The sequence below is a fragment of the Ictalurus furcatus genome, chromosome 21, assembly GCF_023375685.1.
Source record: "Ictalurus furcatus strain D&B chromosome 21, Billie_1.0, whole genome shotgun sequence".
Classification (NCBI taxonomy): domain Eukaryota; kingdom Metazoa; phylum Chordata; class Actinopteri; order Siluriformes; family Ictaluridae; genus Ictalurus; species Ictalurus furcatus.
This window is the reverse complement of record NC_071275.1, coordinates 2,715,928-2,733,904: the sequence shown is the minus strand read 5'-3', so window position 1 is coordinate 2,733,904 and position 17,977 is coordinate 2,715,928. Positions and strand designations below refer to the sequence as shown.

The 17,977-nt window shown below is 40.0% G+C and overlaps 2 protein-coding genes across 2 annotated transcripts; one reads left to right on the top strand and one right to left on the bottom strand.

The window, feature by feature from the left end:
- LOC128624794 (tubulin alpha-1B chain) lies at positions 1-3,773 on the top strand. Its single transcript, XM_053652523.1, has 4 exons — positions 1-152; positions 1,979-2,201; positions 2,303-2,451; positions 2,545-3,773. The coding sequence occupies exons 1-4, from the start codon at positions 150-152 to the stop codon at positions 3,523-3,525; spliced, it is 1,356 nt and encodes a 451-aa protein (XP_053508498.1). The 5' UTR covers positions 1-149; the 3' UTR covers positions 3,526-3,773.
- A 799-nt stretch (positions 3,774-4,572) lies between these two features.
- suox (sulfite oxidase) lies at positions 4,573-17,799 on the bottom strand. The gene is made up of 4 exons (XM_053652522.1): positions 17,568-17,799; positions 15,198-15,268; positions 14,783-14,963; positions 4,573-10,608 (listed from the first exon to the last, which is right to left on the bottom strand). Exons 2-4 carry the CDS (start codon positions 15,254-15,256, stop codon positions 9,145-9,147), a joined length of 1,704 nt encoding a protein of 567 aa, XP_053508497.1. The 5' UTR covers positions 15,257-15,268; positions 17,568-17,799; the 3' UTR covers positions 4,573-9,144.
- Positions 17,800-17,977: the final 178 nt, after the last annotated feature.

Below are 17,977 nucleotides of genomic sequence, written 5' to 3'. Positions count from 1 at the left end.
CGGGCCTTTATAAAGAGGGGCGCCACGGGGCCAGTAACGCAGTTACTACATCGACTCTTAACTGTCGGACAAGGTAACGAATTTCACCGGCGAGTGAAACCCACAGAACTCTTCTTCCTCCGAGCCGGTTTCTTTTTATACGTATCAAAATGGTAAGTGATATTTAGAACAAAACCGTAAATAATTTATTTTCGGTTGTTGCTTATTTTAAATACGCCCGCGTGTGAATAGCGGTCAAAAAAGCTTTGGTATTGGTCATAAAAATGAAATCTCGTAAAAAGTGACTAATGCGTTGAAGTCTGCGCATTATTTACGCAGTAATCGTTTTATTATTGCAATGAAATGAAACAGCGTATAGACTGCGCAGATTGTGCTGTGGCTGATGCTCCTCGTGCTTGGCGGGCGCGGGAAACCAGTTAGCTAATGGTTAGCGGTTTGAAACGAGCAAATATCAGACAAAAGACCAGAAAAGCATCCAGAACTTCTAATAGCAGACATACGACATGTTGACTTAACATTAACATCAGCCTAAACGATTAACCGAATGGTTTAATCGGATTTACGGCCATTTTCTTTTCTGTCAAGACTGAGGGAGCTGACGTAGGCGAAATGCCGTTCTTGTATCGGCGCGCGCTTCCCGCCTTTGTCTCTGTCTGCTGTAGCTAGCTATAAAAGCCACGACGGACGTCGTGTTAAGATTACGTTTTTCGCTGCAAAAGATCATAAATATTGAACATTGAAACGAGTTTTTCTGAGCGAAATAACAAGATTTAGAATTGAAACGTGTCTATTCGGCTGTGACATGGACAGCCTGCCATTTTAAAAAAAAAATTCATTCTGACCTAGATTTTAGCAGCACTTGCTGAGTTTCTGTAGGGTTCGTGTGGAGAACACTGACCATTGTACTGTAAACGACTTTCCTGGTTCCGTTATCAGGATATTCATATGTAAATCTGATTAGATATGTGCTAGTTCCTTACAGAGGAACGGAGGGGGTGATGGCCCTCCACCCTGCTGTGCCCTTGGAGCTATATTGGCTGTAACAAAAGGAGAAATCCCCCAAATGTGCCATTTGTCATTGAACAGATGGGAGGATGGGTGTCTGTATTATAAATCTATGTATTGTGTCCTATCTGCAAAAGCATTTTATAATACAGCACCCATGGACAATTCTGTATAAACGTTGACTATTCAGACATAGACAATGCTAGTTTTCACAGTCCATTTGAATCTGAAGTCCTGTTGCCAGGCAACGGCACGACTCAGGCAGGAAATGTGCAAATCCCACAGCGACAGCAGGGTGGAGTCAAAGATGGAGCGAATGGGGGAGGAGGAGAAGGAAGGAGACAGCAGATTGTGGAAAAAGAGGCAGGGAGGTGGGGGGATAAGTGGCGTGATCTAGGCTAGACCAGCCCTCTGCGGAACATTCAGGAATACACGCCTTGCCTTCTCAAGCTTAGACCTACTTCTCTTATAACAGCACCACACACTGGTCCTGATTTAATGGATAAGTTTAAGATTGTATGATACATTTGTGTAAAAAAAAATAAATAAAAAAAATAAAAAAAAAAAGGTGGGGGGGGGGGTGCTTTGGGATCTGTGAGTCATTGTGCAAGGTCAGGATGTCTGTCTCGGGCTATGTACTAAACAACCTGACCTCATTACATATTAAAATTAAATATTAAACACTATTAAATATTAACACACGCCTGGTTTCATCATTTCTAGAACACTTAGTATATTAGGACATTCATTAACAGGCTCTTGTTTCTGAAATGGTGCTTACAAAAGTACAAACAAGGGTGTGGTTTTTGTGGGCATGCATGGCCCTTTTCACCAGCGCATTTGCCAGTTTCAAAAGGTGTGTCAGGTGTAAAGAGCCTTGCTGATGTTGACTCTGAGTTCTAAATATGCGGTTTGATGTAATTAACTACTAATAATACTCTTAACACTCCTTGCTTTTTTTCTTTACCCACAGCGTGAGTGTATCTCCATCCACGTCGGCCAGGCTGGTGTCCAGATTGGAAATGCCTGCTGGGAGCTGTACTGCCTTGAGCACGGTATTCAGCCTGATGGACAGATGCCTAGTGACAAGACCATCGGTGGAGGTGATGATTCCTTCAACACCTTCTTCAGTGAGACTGGAGCTGGCAAGCACGTCCCCAGGGCAGTGTTTGTGGATCTGGAGCCCACTGTGATCGGTAAGCAAAGGATTGTGACTCCATTCTTTCTTAATCCTTCAGTTGATAACCGCAGTTGTAAATTGTTGATTCATCATAATCATCTTTATATTGTTCCTCAGATGAGGTTCGCACAGGCACTTACCGCCAGCTCTTCCACCCTGAGCAGCTGATCACTGGAAAGGAGGATGCAGCCAACAACTACGCTCGTGGACATTACACCATCGGCAAAGAGATCATCGACCTGGTGCTTGACAGAATCCGCAAACTGGTGAGAAGCTGGAACCTTTTTATTTATTTTTTTTTAAATCATACATTATGCTATTTATTTTAACCATCATTTTTCATTGTCTCTTCTCCACAGGCTGACCAGTGCACTGGTCTCCAGGGCTTCCTGGTCTTCCACAGCTTTGGGGGTGGAACTGGATCTGGTTTCACCTCCTTGCTGATGGAGCGTCTCTCTGTTGACTATGGCAAGAAGTCTAAGCTGGAGTTCTCCATCTACCCAGCTCCACAGGTCTCCACCGCTGTGGTAGAGCCCTACAACTCCATCCTGACCACTCACACCACTCTCGAGCACTCCGACTGTGCTTTCATGGTCGATAACGAGGCCATCTATGACATCTGCCGTAGAAACCTAGACATTGAGCGCCCTACCTACACCAACCTTAACCGGCTGATCAGTCAGATTGTGTCCTCCATCACAGCCTCCCTCCGATTTGATGGTGCCCTGAATGTTGATCTGACCGAGTTCCAGACCAACTTGGTGCCCTACCCTCGCATCCACTTCCCTCTGGCCACATACGCTCCAGTTATCTCAGCTGAGAAAGCTTACCACGAGCAGCTTTCAGTGGCTGAGATCACTAATGCTTGCTTTGAGCCAGCCAATCAGATGGTCAAATGTGACCCACGTCATGGCAAGTACATGGCCTGCTGCTTGCTGTACCGTGGTGACGTTGTACCTAAAGATGTCAACGCTGCCATTGCCACCATTAAGACCAAGCGTACCATCCAGTTTGTGGACTGGTGCCCAACTGGCTTCAAAGTTGGTATCAACTACCAGCCACCCACTGTGGTGCCCGGTGGAGACCTTGCCAAGGTCCAGAGAGCTGTGTGCATGCTTAGCAACACCACAGCTATTGCAGAGGCTTGGGCCAGGCTCGACCACAAGTTCGACCTGATGTATGCCAAGCGTGCATTTGTGCACTGGTATGTAGGAGAGGGTATGGAGGAGGGAGAGTTCTCTGAGGCCAGAGAGGACATGGCTGCCCTGGAGAAGGATTACGAGGAAGTTGGTGTTGATTCCATTGAGGGAGAAGGAGAGGAGGAGGGAGAAGAATATTAAGAGTATTTCTCCCAGTTGAATCGCCAGTATGCTCGTCACGTCAAAGATTTAGCATTCTCACTAGCATAGAGATTGTTCTTACATTACGGGCACCATCTTGCTTTCTTATGTTTATGTTTGCTTTGTCTGTTGAAGTCTGGCAGTGTCTTGAGAACATGGTGCCATACTTAATGGTACGGTCCTGTACTCTTATGAACCACACATTCCATGTGATTGTGATGCGCAATAAATTATTGAGTCAAAATTCAGGTGTGTACTGTCTGTTTTTTCCCGTTACTCAAAGTCAAAATCATTATGGGTGGTATTTAAGAATATTTTCCAACACTTGCAGCAAGTGCAAAAGAAAATTTATTAAGTATATTAATTTAACTGAGATGAATGAATAAATCTCAACAAGGCAGGATGTAAATTTAACACTAAATTATCCCATCATTAATCATTCCATCAAATAATTACCTGGTGTGAATAATAAATATACAGTGTAATAATGTGACTAAACTTTCCAAAAGAAAGAAAATGAGGTTTTTAATAATAATGCATTTTTTTAGTCTTATAATCTATACATTTAAAAGTATTATGTGATTATATAACATTTTGTTTTAATTAAACAGTCTTCTAACAATATTAAACTATGTAAAAAGTTGTGCATGTTCTCCCTGGATTTTATTCCGGGTTCTCTGCAATCCAGACCAGTATAAAGCGCTTACTAAAAGATGAATAAATGATTGAACAATATTAAGTATAAGAAGTTGGAATCATAAACAAATAAATTACTTTGCAATCTTAATCTATACATTTTGTATTAAACAGGTTATAGAATTACAATGTTATTAATCCCACAAGGGGCAATTAACAATAGGGCTTAATACAACACAACCAACATATTAAATAACGTCTAAACATATAAACACATGCTAAAACATAAAACGTACATAAAGTATCATGCAGCATGCTTCAATATAAATTCAGTTACTCAAATACCTAATAAATAGCAAATTAAGAATCACTTGAAAATTTCAAGTTGAAGTATTATAAAGTGTTATAATGTTTTGGGTTTTTTTTTTTTTTTTTTTTTTTTTTTTTTTTTAAAGTATTTTATTTGCAGGATATTAAACATAATACTTTATACTGGAACCTTTATGAAATTGATGCATGGGCAATGTTTCCAACAATCAGCTTAATGGCCTTAACATCTTCTAGGCCAACTGGGTAAGAGAATCAAAATGTTTTGTTCAGGATTTGACCCTATAAGCAGGCATAAAAGCTTGTCTAAACAAATCAAACTCTCCAAAACGAGGTTGGAGATCCATGCTCCATGTGGTCCATAAAAGCATAATTCCATTTTGTCTGATATATGATGTGTAAGAAATAAAATATGACAGGACATGCTGTTATGGGAAAATAATCCATGATCGGGTGGTATGATACTGCATAACATGAAGTGGTTTATTTTCCTATAACAGTACGGCCAAAAGTGTTTTTATTCCTCTTATAACAGCAATTTGCAAGAACAACTCTATCACACTTTATAACCATTTATAGTTACATTTAATTTTGCAGAAGAAACAGTTCCTAGTTACATTATACTAACAATAATCATAAATAGTCTTTGTAAACAGTCGTTCCCTCACCAGCCTTGAAGCTGAAGATAATGAGATAATAATTAAAAAAAAATGCAGTTAGTCATTTTATCCAGAAACCAGAAAGTGTAAACTCCTGTGCCCAGACATTGCTCCTGTATCATAAAACTTACTGACTGTTACTCAAGACTCTTTCCATAAATGTTAAATAAATGCCTCCTTATATAAAATTACACCAAATCAATATTTTTAATTTTTATTAAATAACATTTTTAAAATCATTAATTTATTAGACATAAAATTCCCTTTGAATGAGTTGTTACTATAGAAGTGATTGATTCTATATGATTCGAATCACAGGTGGAATCACAGCTGGAACTACTGTAAGAGCTGCTGTTATACAAAATTAATCAAAATCTTCTGACCAATCGGATTAGAGAATTCAACGACACTGCGGTATACTGTGAATGCGCTGCATAAATGCAGCTTTCCACATGCTTCTATAGGCACACTTACTGTATTCTGTTTAAACATACAATGGATATAAAAAGTCTACACACACCTGTTAAAATGGCAGGTTTTTGTCATGTCAAAAATAAAATAAAGAAAAAATAAACCAAGGTAAATCATGCCAGAATTTTTTTTCCGCCCTCAATGTGAAATTACAACATCTAAAAAATTTTTATGAAAAACAAAAAACATTTTAAGGGGAAAATAGGAAAGAAAACAAAAACAAAAGACCCAACAACTTAAAATAACCTAATTGCATAAGTGTGTATACCCTTTTATAATTGGGGGTGTGGCTGTGTTCAGAATGAACCAATCATGTTCAAAAGTAATTATCATACAGCTGTCATCAATGAAATGATTTATTTCCATGGACTTAAGTGACTTTACTTAGATTAAAAAAAAAAAAAAGGCACTTTCAGAAAGTGAGACAGTGAAGAGATATTGTGAGCCAAATATTCAGATGAAATGTAAATAGGTATCCCCATTGTGGACAGCTAACACAACAAATCCTGTTGAGTTAGCTCTGTTTTGATTCAAAACACGTAAAGCTGTTATCGTAATGCTAGCTGTAATCTCAACCCTAACAAACTCACCCCTTTTGCTTCCTAAACAGATAGTACTTCTGCTGATTATGTGTATACAGTATGTATATACAGTGATGTGCAAGTCTTAGGCACACCAATCTGTTTTAATACTAATTTTGTAAATTGTTTATTTTATGACTTTATGACTGCATTATTGAGTCAGTAAAAACATTGTTTTCCAAACATTACTTTTCCAACCAAAATTAAATGTTACAGAAAAGAAGAAAAAAAAAAGTATGCCAGTAAAGAAGGTAGCATATAGCATAATAGACCACTTTCAGACTAAATAAAATGCAGGCTATAAGGGATTACCTGCAAAAACAGGAGGAAGTGTGACAGTCAAAGACCCCAGAAGACCTGCCAAGGTTCTCCAAGATGATAAGAAAAATTTACCAGCCAATTTCCTGTAAAACTACACAAACTATAGATGAGACAAAAGACACGAGGTTGTCACACCAAATAGTGACTTTTAGTTTAGTTCTCTTTACTGTGCTTTATAGAAGTGTGTAGAAAGCGTTAATGTAGTAAAAAATTTTTTTAAATATTTACTTTAGAGCATTTCTTCATGCTAAGATTTTGCACAGTACTGTCTATTGTATAGTAAATCACAGCACCTAATGAGAACATAAATTAGCTGGAAGAAGTGGTGCATGGCTTTAAACAGGGATGTACAGCGTGACTGCTTTGCTTGCATTAATGATTAAAAATAATCTGATTTAAGATAAATATTACTTCACTTGCACACACGTGAACATTCACATTTGGATCACTGAGGTGTCCTAAATCAGCAAAAGAAACAAATGACAAGCATCACCTACATGCTAGTCGGAGTACCTTAACACTGGTGCGGTGTAAATTGTGAATGGAATGAAATCGTGTGCTTGTTTCTCTAGCTAGGGTAAACGAGATAGGGAAAATTAACTATAAATGAAAGTTTTTCAGTACTAAATGTTACCTTGACACGCCATCATCTTGGAACCTCATCCCCCAAGGAGAAAAGACCCTGTTTATAGGATGATGAGTCACTTTCAGCATCTAATGTTTTAACAGTTACGGCAAGTGTTCGTGCAGCTGACACAAAAATCTAACTCCAATTGGTTAAAAATTTCACTTGGGTTTTTATGACCAAGTCAACAATGTTACACTATATGACCAAAAGTTGGTGGACACCCGACCATCACACCCATGTTCCTGTTGAACATCCCATTCCAGATTTAGTCCCCCCGTTCCCCGTCCCACCCTACTGCTGTTATAATAACCTCCACTCTTCTGGGAAGGCTTTCCAATAGATTCTGGATCGTGGTTGTAGGGATTTGCCCATTAAGCCACAAGAGCATTAGTGAGGTCAGGCACTGATGTTGGGCGAGGAGGCCTGCGGCACAATCGGCATTAACAGTTCATCCCAAAGGTGATCAGTGTGGTTGAGGTCAGGTTGAGGTTCTTCCACTCTATGCTTGGCAAACCACGTCTTTATGGACCTCGATTTTTGTCCACAGGGGGACTGTTATGCTGGAACATGTATTGGATCCTTAGTTCCAGTGAAGGGAAATTGTAATGCTACAACATGCAAATACATTCTAGACAACAGACTCTATGCACGGCATGCAGCCTATATATTTCCGGTCGAATCTCAGGAAGCTTACGGTCCTTATTCAGCCATAGCGGTCATCTTTCAATGATTAATACAGAATAATATTAATACGTTTTTCTTGTTATAAAATCAAATATTAAATACATCACACTAATATAACACAAAACTTATTTAGTAATGAGTTCGAGTCAGTTAAAACACCTCAGACGTGAGGGTGGTTCTTCCCGGCATTGCTGAATCCCATCTTGTGAGGCTTCCCAAAGGTTTAACTCTGCGCTGAGCTTTCACACTTTCAGAGAACATAAAACCTTGGCAGTGAGCGTCATACACCAAAAGCAGCAAGTATAAAATGTCATCTTTTCCTCAGGTATTTTGACAGCTCAAGGTAATGATCAATGGCTTCCGGCACAGCACTGGATGTAAATGCACTCCGTGAGAAAAACGTGGACGTGACCATGCATCGAGTTCACTGTACGCTTCCAACTTTGTGGCAAGGGTTTGGAGAAGGCCCACATATGGATGTGATGATCAGATGCCCACACTCTTGGCCATGTAGTGCATGTTTTCTATGGAAGATGCCCTATTTTACGATATCTGTAAAATGTCTGAAGAGAGAAGATCCATATTCTTTGCAGTTCCTAAATAACTGACTTTTAAACCACCAGGCACTTTAGACATGTGCTAAACAACATCTACTGCCCCATTCTAAAAAGAAAGCCAATTTCACCGACATTACATTTTTATTTGAGAGACACATTAGGTGATTTAGAAGTGAGGCTGAATGCCATTTAACCACAATTGAGAAGGATTTTGTTCAATGGCCCAGCAGTAACTATTTGGCAGTGCTGAAACATGAATTCAAAACCTTCCTGTCACCAGCAGAGGACCGTAACTGTTTCAACACATTATTCTTTCTAAGCCAATCCTGCGTGCACTGAATGAAATATCTATAACAATGAAAATGATATCTTGCCACATTTTTATGAGTACAGTTGTGTGTGAGTGTATGGATACTACAGTTATGTACCGAAGTCCCAAATGTACGGATGCATATGAATAAGAATTGGCAAAGATAAACTGAAAAACGAGGTAAGAAGTGACGCAAATAGGATTTCCCATTGTGCATAGTCAACACAAAATATGTAAAGTTGTGATTGTAATGTTGGTTGTGGAACTCAAAACCTCAAGCTCATCCAGCTTTGTGGCCTGTTCATTGAAATGATGCTAAAACTGTAGCCTAAATCAACATTTCAAGCTGTCATAGTGGAACACCTAAACACTTGGAGCCATATAAAGTATGACAAATTTGTTTCCCTGAGTAAAGTTTCACTACTTTGGGTTTTCATCCAAATCCTCATTTCACTTTCACCCTGATTCGATGCCAAGCGTTGCTAAGAACACCTCTCAAGTTCCAAATAGGTGGCATAGAGTCTGGTTGGGTATTGTAACTACTGTCGACTGCTTTGCAAACAACCTCCAGCTCCTGAGCTCCTTCTGGTAATGGAATTGTTATTTCCCAAAATTTCCAGGCCCAAGCTCGACCAGGTGGAGGAGAAGGTGCAGAAATTTCTCTCTCCTCGCTATTCTGTAGTTTGGCCACGTGCCACGTCTTCCCTCCATCCAATGAGATGTCGACCCTCACAACCTCCCTTCCTCCACCGCTCCAGGTATAACCTTTAACAGTCACGTTCTCCATGTCTCGGTCTACCGAGGAACCATCTGTCAGATTTGTAATGGCTGACTGAATAGGAAGCTCCTGGATGGAAGGGGCTGATTTAAAGTCCACTGTGTCCCAATCAGTGCCTGGTGAAAAGCCTTTGTAATCATTCTGCTGCCAGTGACTCTGACTTTCCTCTTCGCTAATGACTATCTTGCCGAGCCATTTGACATTTCGGGCTCCAACAACTCCAGGAACAATGACCCGGACGGGGAAGCCATGATCCGCAGGGAGATCCTCTCCATTCATTTCGTATGCTAACAGGACATCTCCCTCTTCACTCATGGCCTTGTTTAACGGGATCGATGCTCCATATGCTGTACCAGTCACATCCGCGTCTAAACCTTCAAACTGCACATGCCGTGCTTTAGCTGCCACCTCTGGACCAAAGCCGTAATGGTACAGTACATCTCTTAGATAAGCACCCGACCATGTAGCATTACTGATCGCTGCAATTCCCCAGTTTAGACCTTTGACCTGCTTCACTTTGTTCATCTCAGAACGACGGTTCCCAGCACACTGGAGGGTGGCCATTATTGTATGTTTAGGAAAATGAGACTTAAGATCATCCAAAGTCAGAGACACAGTACCGCCAGGCAGGCCCTCAATTTTCAGCCTGTACGTTTTAGGATCCACACGGGGAACAGGAAGGTGGTTTCGCTTGAAAAAGATGGCAGAAGGGGTGATGTAACTATCAGTAAGTATGGCAGGCGGTGGTTCAGCATTGAAGGGTTTTAAACTGTTCACAATGAGAGCAGGATGACGAGCAGGGTCAGTAGAATAAGGATCTGCTGTTTCAATGTCCTCCTTCTTGTTGTCCTCTGCTCGAAGAATGCCAATTTTATACTCAGACAGAATTTCCAGAATATGCTCTTGACCGTGCACAGCATAAAGTGCCCAAAAGGGTTCTAAAGCCTTACCCGCGGCTAGAAGGATTTTGTCACCGCCCGGATGGATGGCCACAAAGTCAGTGATATCATAGACGCCTCCTTTGTAAGTGACCCATACGCCCTTTTCAATGGAGCAATGTTTTATAACTTCTTCCTGGCTGTAAACTGGTAGGGAGTTTGTCCGAGTCACCGGAATCGTCGCCTGCTCTGCCTAGAGAATGAATTGAGAACAAAGACGAAATGAGAAATGATTTGACGACATGGAGGCACTGCTTTGACAGAAAGTACACATGACTCAGTAGTTTGCCTTTTTCATTAGTTATGCGTTTATTGCAGTACAGTATTGTATAGCGCACAAAGTTTTTTATGTAATTATATTCTACAAGGTCTCATGCAACGTCTCAATCTGTGATCCATTCATTTTGAATAGCAATATGATTGGAGGAAGGATCGGAGGAAAGTTGGACTTTGTGTGGCTCCCTCTCATTTGTCATCTTTTTTTCTAATTTGAAGGCAGTAGCATAATGACACACCAAAGGTTCTGCTTTGACAGGAGGACATTCACTGCATTTTTTTCCTCACAAATTTAAACACCCAGATGCCCTTTAGACTCTAAGCTTTTATTCTATCTAATCTTTCTATCTATCTAATCAACTCTATAACAATTGGCTCTCTATGTATCATTCAGACTTGCTTTCTCAAGCCAACATCAAAGTCTGTTATGACGAACTTTACCTAACTAGTTAGTTATTGCAATAAACCTATTCAGACAGAAACATTTTCTGCTTAAATTATGCAAAGTCTCAATAGCCAGTCTAAAGTCAGAAAACACGAGTTTATTACCACAAACCACAATGCCTCTGGTGTCAGAGACATAAAAACAAAATGCACTATACACTTCGACTAACCATGGAACCGTGACACTATAACTGCCATGACAGTATTTCTTCCAGCCACCACACCCTTCCATACTTCAGGCTCAATTATCTTGGTGGGTGTATCCACATCAGATGCTTACACGTTAGAAAAAACAGAACCATTTCCTTTAGGTTAAATAATAACACTGGAATAAGAACCAGCAGCACAGTCAGACAAACAATAGCCATTTCTGAATAAAACCAGCTACTGAGGCTTCAGTCTTTGAGTGCACAAAAACCTTCACTTCCGCTAACCTGCTAGATGTTGAGTTTGAATCCCAGGACTACTCGGTTATCTTCCTAGACTGGATTCTGAATTAGCTACAAGCAGATTTGGTTGAGAAAAAACATCTCAGATGAGAAATAAGGTTCCACTGCCTTTCTCACATGTTTGGGAAGCTCCTGCTAAGGCCTTCTTCTTATTACCAGTAAAACTGTAATAAGAATATTCTATATGTGCAGACACTATATTTTCAGAAGCATTACAGCTCAGACAAAAGAACCAAGGGTGGACAAATGATGCATTCATTAACTAGTCCACTTGCCCTGTGGATGCACCTATGTGCTTGCTCATTGTTATGTTTTGGTTGCCTGGATTTATTTATTGTTATTTTAATGCCATGTCAGCATCATTTTCATGGCAAGAGCGAAACAGTGCAGTTTTGATCTAGCCAACATAAAACAGCTGGATCAACCTTGGATATTTTTCCTCTTGCTTTCAGCACCATTTCCTTCATTATAATGTTGTACCAGTATAATGAAGCATCTGCCAGACCATACACACTTTTCCATAAATGTTCCTTCACAGGTAGCCTCAAGAGGAGGCCTGATGTATAGATCATGTGACAGTTCTATTCCCTGTAGAAATGCAGATTTTATATCCATGGAATGAAGTGTCCACTGTCTTTGACAAAAACAAGCAGTCGAAGAGACTCTGAAGCAAATGTGGGTGAATCCTTTTGCAGCTCTAACACCTCTAACTCCTCAAAACCCTTGGCCACTAACCATGCTTTCGGTACCAGTCCAGAGAGTGTTTCCTTGAGGGTGTCTCCAACTCTTTCCCTTGTTTGGCTAGGTCAAAGGATAGATCTTTTGTTACCCATACATCCTCAATCACATTTGTGGGATTAACATCAGTAAGAGTGGGTTCTATCTGAAGACTCTCTAAACTTGATCGGTCAACTGAATCTTTATTGCCTACAACATACGGCCTATGGCCCAATGAGCAGCAGTTAATACCAGGAGCTTTGCATGCACGCCCTAGTACATCGCTGTGTGCAAAGCCCCAGTGTCTCCGTATTTCAGAACTTACCCTGTTTTTAGACGAACATCACTTCCCTGCGCTGTATCAATACGTGTACCTATGTCATCACTTGTGTGCTGCGCTGCTTCATTCTACCCCTGTGTGCATCGAACTCTGCTGCATCTCGTTAGTTTCTGTTCCCTCCATGTTGCTGACAGCAGCTCCTGTCATATCCTGTCTTTGCACAGTGTTTGTGTCATTTTTGGCATAATCCTTTATGACATGTTGATCTCCGCTCTCTGTATTTACTTTTCTTAGTCTGAGGTAGTGTACTCTAATGCAGGTTCCTCAATGTCTGACAAACACCACTGCAACATCCTGGCCAATGCCAACTACTGGTCCTTTCCACTCTGGACGATCAACTCTCTTGCAGTACACTTCGTCACCCATTTCATATCTCATATCTGTCTGACGCAGTTGTTTACACAGTGCTGTCCGTATGCTTTCTGAACATTCTGCTTCTGTGAAAGCCTTTCTTGATGCATGTAAAGCAGAGATGTGCTTTGCCACCCACTCACTTTTTGTGGTGCCCTCTAAAGATATAGGGGCTGGTCTGTTAACATAGAGGGCAGGTTGGGATTCTGTCCAAGCACCAACTGATGAGGACATTTTGCATGGTGTTGCATGGCCATGAGAGCCCAGTCACAGCCATTCCTTGTCTTCTCCATCATTATGATTTCTGTAAGTATTCGGTTGTGTCGCTTCGTAAGTCCATTGCTCCACATGCTGTATGCGGCTGCTCTCTTTATTTCTATGTAGAAGTTTTCTGCCATGTCTCTCACCTCATCGTTGTTAAACTCTCACACGCTATCACTGAACAGTTTCTGAGGTGGACCATGCACACTTATCCAGATATGGACAGAGTGTTTCACTACTTCAGAGGACTTCTTCGTGGTCAGGATGCTGCCTGCACCAAAACCTTGTGAACTGGTCAATAACGTGGAACCACACCTCGTTCAAGTTCATGCAGATCTACTGCAACAGTTTTATTATACCGAGATGCCAGTGGTAGACCGACAGCAGGCTTCGGTTTTGGTCTTACTGTATCTCGGACACGTTTCACATTCACTCACAATTTTGTCCAGAATGACACTACATTCAGTATCTTTACTGCCTGAGATTCAGGAGCCTCTGCAGTCTGTCAGCAGAGGCAGGACCAAATTGTCTGTGAAGCTTCATCAGAATTTTGTGGTTTTCTGCTGAGCTATTTTTTTTTCTGAGATTGTCAGTATTTCCTCATCACACTGACTTTGTACATCCTCATTCTTTTGTTCCTTTAGAGTGACATCATCAGCAGCTATCAAGACAGTCATCATCTTGATTGTTTTTTTTTTTGTTATTGTGCATAATGTTTACACAGTGTATTGTGCTAGCATACATGCACAGAGCAAAGAGTTTTGCCACTGCATGTAGGTTAAGGACAAAAGAAAATCTAAATCCAAAATGTAAAGAAGTCAGCGTGTATTCCACACGGATTTCTGCATTTTGAGGTTTCATTTTCTTCGTCCTTCCTTCAATCCCTCAGCTTCACAATAACTCTCTCTCTCTCACTAATCAAACATCGTTAATGTGTTCCAAAGCTACTGAACGATTAGCCAGTCTCCTCTTGGTTTCCTTGATGTACAGGGGAAAAGTTCTTGCAGTATTTCATGAATTAAGAGTGAATTATGAATAGCCCTTTACTGTCTGTGATTTTAGTGACTGTGTTAATAAACTTGCAAGTTGAACATCTTCAGCGGTTGCATGCAAGAGTGTTGTATATTCTATCAGACAGATCCTTTAATTCACTCGTGTTAAGCAGGATTATTTTGTCCTACCAGCTGGTTCCTTAAAAAGGGAAGCAGTCTCAGAATTGTCCTGGTGGACATTTTTTTTTAGTAAATTTTAAGTATAACCAATAAGAGCCAATGTTTTATTAGTGGAATGATAACCGAGTACCAAAGTAGTTCTCTATGTCTTAGTCTGTGCATCTGGTCTCTCAATAGTGCCATGACATCATCTATGACCTTCTTAGGAAATTCACAGTCACACATATGGTTTCAAGAGTATTTCCCTTTTGTCAGAAGCAGCCTGTTTCTTTGGAAAATGTTGTGTAATATATGGCAATTTTACTATCTTTCAGCATCCATTCATGTATTTCAATATGGCGGTCAATTCTGCTTCACCTTATTGTGATGAAGTCCATAAGCCAGTACAGCTCCAGTTCCAGCTACCAGGCCAGTTATTGCATATCTGAACCTCAATCCTCTGAATCTGGAGTACTGCTGATCTTGGTTACTTCTCCCTGAATGCAGGGCGAGAAATCCTGACCGCACAGATACTGCAGGGACGCGGCTCTTCAGCTGCCTGCAGAAACACAAGGAAGTGTGTGGCCTTTCAGTAAAACAAAGAGTGTTCACTGAACGCTTTAGAATACATCTTGGATTCTGCATGACATTCAAGAACCTTGTCATTTTTATTGTACAAACTTAGAATAGCAATAAATAACAGTAGAGTCTTCTGAAAAGCTAGACAATCATAACGCCAAGTAACTAAGCCATACGCTGACGTTTTAATGACAATACATAGCCGTAGGCATACCTCGGAGCGATGGGAAATGAAACATGGACAAAACTTTTGCAGTGTCTGAGGTGCTGCATTGCACTGGTGAGCTGTAAAAAAAAGAGAAAAAATGTTTTTTAAAAAAAAGAAGAAAAAAAAAAGTCCCTAGTCAACAGATTTTTAAATGATTTTAAATTATTTCTGTATTTAAACAACACATTGTGGAGACATCCAGGGTTGGTGTACTGCATAGTCTGGAGTACCTAGTCATAAGTTCCTGTGTATGTTGTCATTAAAGGACACCAATGTAGTAGACTAAGTTTATGAATGATTATAAAATACGTGACACGCCTCGTAGGAACAACTTCCAGAGCTGCTGTTAAAGAAAACAAACAAATAATAATAATTCTGACCAATCAGAATGAGATGTGAAAAGCACTGAGGGATAAAAACATATATAAAACTTCACAATGTTCCTGAATGTGCCAGGTATCACTAAGGACAACCAGAATCACTTTTCAGGTACATGTTGTTGTTTTTTTTTTGTGCAAAAGTTGTTCTTTAATTTTGCTGCCCAGTGTGATAGGTACAGGTAAAACATGTAATAATAGATTACAATAATCTCCTACATCCTGCTAAAATGCTCATCAATCACTGTGATGTGAAAAATGTAGCACATGCCCACTTTAAGAATATATACATTATAAAAAGAGCTGCAGAACTGTTAAACCATTTGACTCATGTTACATTTGGCTGGTCTGACACAGCAAGCCTTATCAGTGCATACCAGCCTACTGCTCGCTAAAACTCACAAAGTGGGAGGTGAAATAAAAAATGTATGTAATCCAAAGCAACGCAAGACTCGGTGGACTGAATATAAGCTGAGCACAAACAACGCCTGGTGTTCGCAGAAGCAGTAAACAAGTGTTATTGAGTGTGCAACAATCTTAAATACTAGTATTACACAACTAACTTGGAGAAAATATAAAACTACAAAATGTCAAAGGAATCTGCTGGTGTTCCTAAATGCAAATGAGTGAAAGGTATTTTAAGGTGAAACATACGTGTTTTTCTTGTTTTTTTTACACAGTCACGGTAAAAAAAAAAAAATATGTTTGAACATGATAATGCAGAAAAGCTCCTTCAACACACTTTCGAGACACGAGGCAGAAAAGGCACTTTCGTACGTCTCCACAGAAACGTACATTTCAGAAAGCACCGAGTCTTCAAAACAAACAGAGCAGAAGATAACAAGAGAACACCCTTGCCAGAATGTTCTGGAAATCTGCAAGCACACAAAGTTCATTTTCTCTGGACTGAAATGTAAAAACTAGGCTGTTTTTCCACCTCCAACTCCAAGATTTCTCTTGGTATATTATATTATATTATATTTATACAACTTAATTTTCCCCAGTCTGATCTTCGATGTGAACATTAACTGAAGCTCTTGACCAGTATGTGCATGATTTTATGCATCGTGCTTCTGCCACATGATTGGATGAATGGATAACTGCATGAGGTTATGTTAAAGTGGATGGTGAGTGTATCTATATACACACAGTGTTGTAGTACACGACTCAAGGACACTTTGCAAATTTGGTTTAGTGTTGTAATGCTACAGGGTTTAAAGCAGTGAATTCCTGCATTCAAAGTCCAAATCCTGTCCAAGCTGCCTGATGTACTACATGGTATGCCAAAACTGAATTGCATGTACCAGGTTTTATTGTTTTGAAAAGGAAAAATAAAGATTTAATGCGCATTTGTGCGTAATGTCTAAAGAACTCCTTTATTGTAGAAGCCACGTATTTCACGACATAGGGAGAAACTAAACAAGAGTGAATTACGCCTACATGTACTTATATACTAGATAGTATACACTTAGGTTTTGCGCACCCTTACATTTAATACCTTAATATATACATTAACCTGAAGGACAAAGCAATGTCATTTATAGATAACTACATAGAAACAAAATATACTGAACAACCTTGAAAGAGGGAAAGGGTTGTTGTTGTTATGGAAACGAACCTATGCGTCGTCGTGTATTGTTTACTACACATACTCTTTAGCAGGCTAGTGTGCAGTTTGGACATGCGTACTATCTGAGCATACTATACAGTACGGTAAGGAAAATATACATAACGACAGCTGCATAAAGACATCACAGTTTAACTGCTAGTTTCGAAAAATTTAGAAATAAGACAAGGATTAAATACTGACATCGTTTTAGACGGAAATAAAGTGAAACAACAAACACACACACACACAAAATTCGCACTAAAGTGATTGACAGCTTGCGGTGTAGCTAGCATGGTACTGCTCATAACCGACCTTTCAAGTTTACACGAGGATGATGGAGATGAAACGAAAATATTAAAGAAATAAACTGAATGTAAGAACATCACTTACCCGTGATGTAACTGCTTCAAGCTGTTCAAAACGTGAGTGAGCGAGCGAGCGAGCGCGCGCACAGGCTTTAGGCTCCTTGATTTTAGCTACTGAACACCGAGCGCGTGGACCAGCAGCCAGTCCTCCAATCAGCACCAAACCATATGATGACGTAGAGATTCGCCTTTCCAGCTGCGCCACGCCCCTCCACGCCGCTGCGTTGGGATTGGTCCAGAAGCCGCTATAGTGACAAAAAATGTCAAGCTTAGCTGTAAGGAAGATGTTTAGATAAATCCATTTATCTATTTATTTATTTAAAACACTTTTTTTTTTAAACGAATTTTTAAGAAATCGGAACTCTTAAGAATCGAAAGCGACGAAAGTAAACGCTTGTAGATTTGCAAGGAAAGACATTTAATAATAATAATAAT

Bases quoted from the DNA above. Each gene is read 5' to 3' on its own strand.
- LOC128624794 (XM_053652523.1), top strand. The intron at 2,202-2,302 runs GTAAGCAAAGGA...ATTGTTCCTCAG, and splicing joins TCTGGAGCCCACTGTGATCG to ATGAGGTTCGCACAGGCACT. The intron at 2,452-2,544 runs GTGAGAAGCTGG...TCTTCTCCACAG, and splicing joins TTGACAGAATCCGCAAACTG to GCTGACCAGTGCACTGGTCT.
- suox (XM_053652522.1), bottom strand. From the start codon at position 15,256: ATGCAGCACCTCAGACACTGCAAAAGTTTTGTCCATGTTTCATTTCCC. The intron at 14,964-15,197 runs GTATGCCTACGG...GTGTTTCTGCAG, and splicing joins TCATTTCCCATCGCTCCGAG to GCAGCTGAAGAGCCGCGTCC. The intron at 10,609-14,782 runs GTGAAGCAGAAT...TTCATTCTCTAG, and splicing joins ATGGACTTCATCACAATAAG to GCAGAGCAGGCGACGATTCC.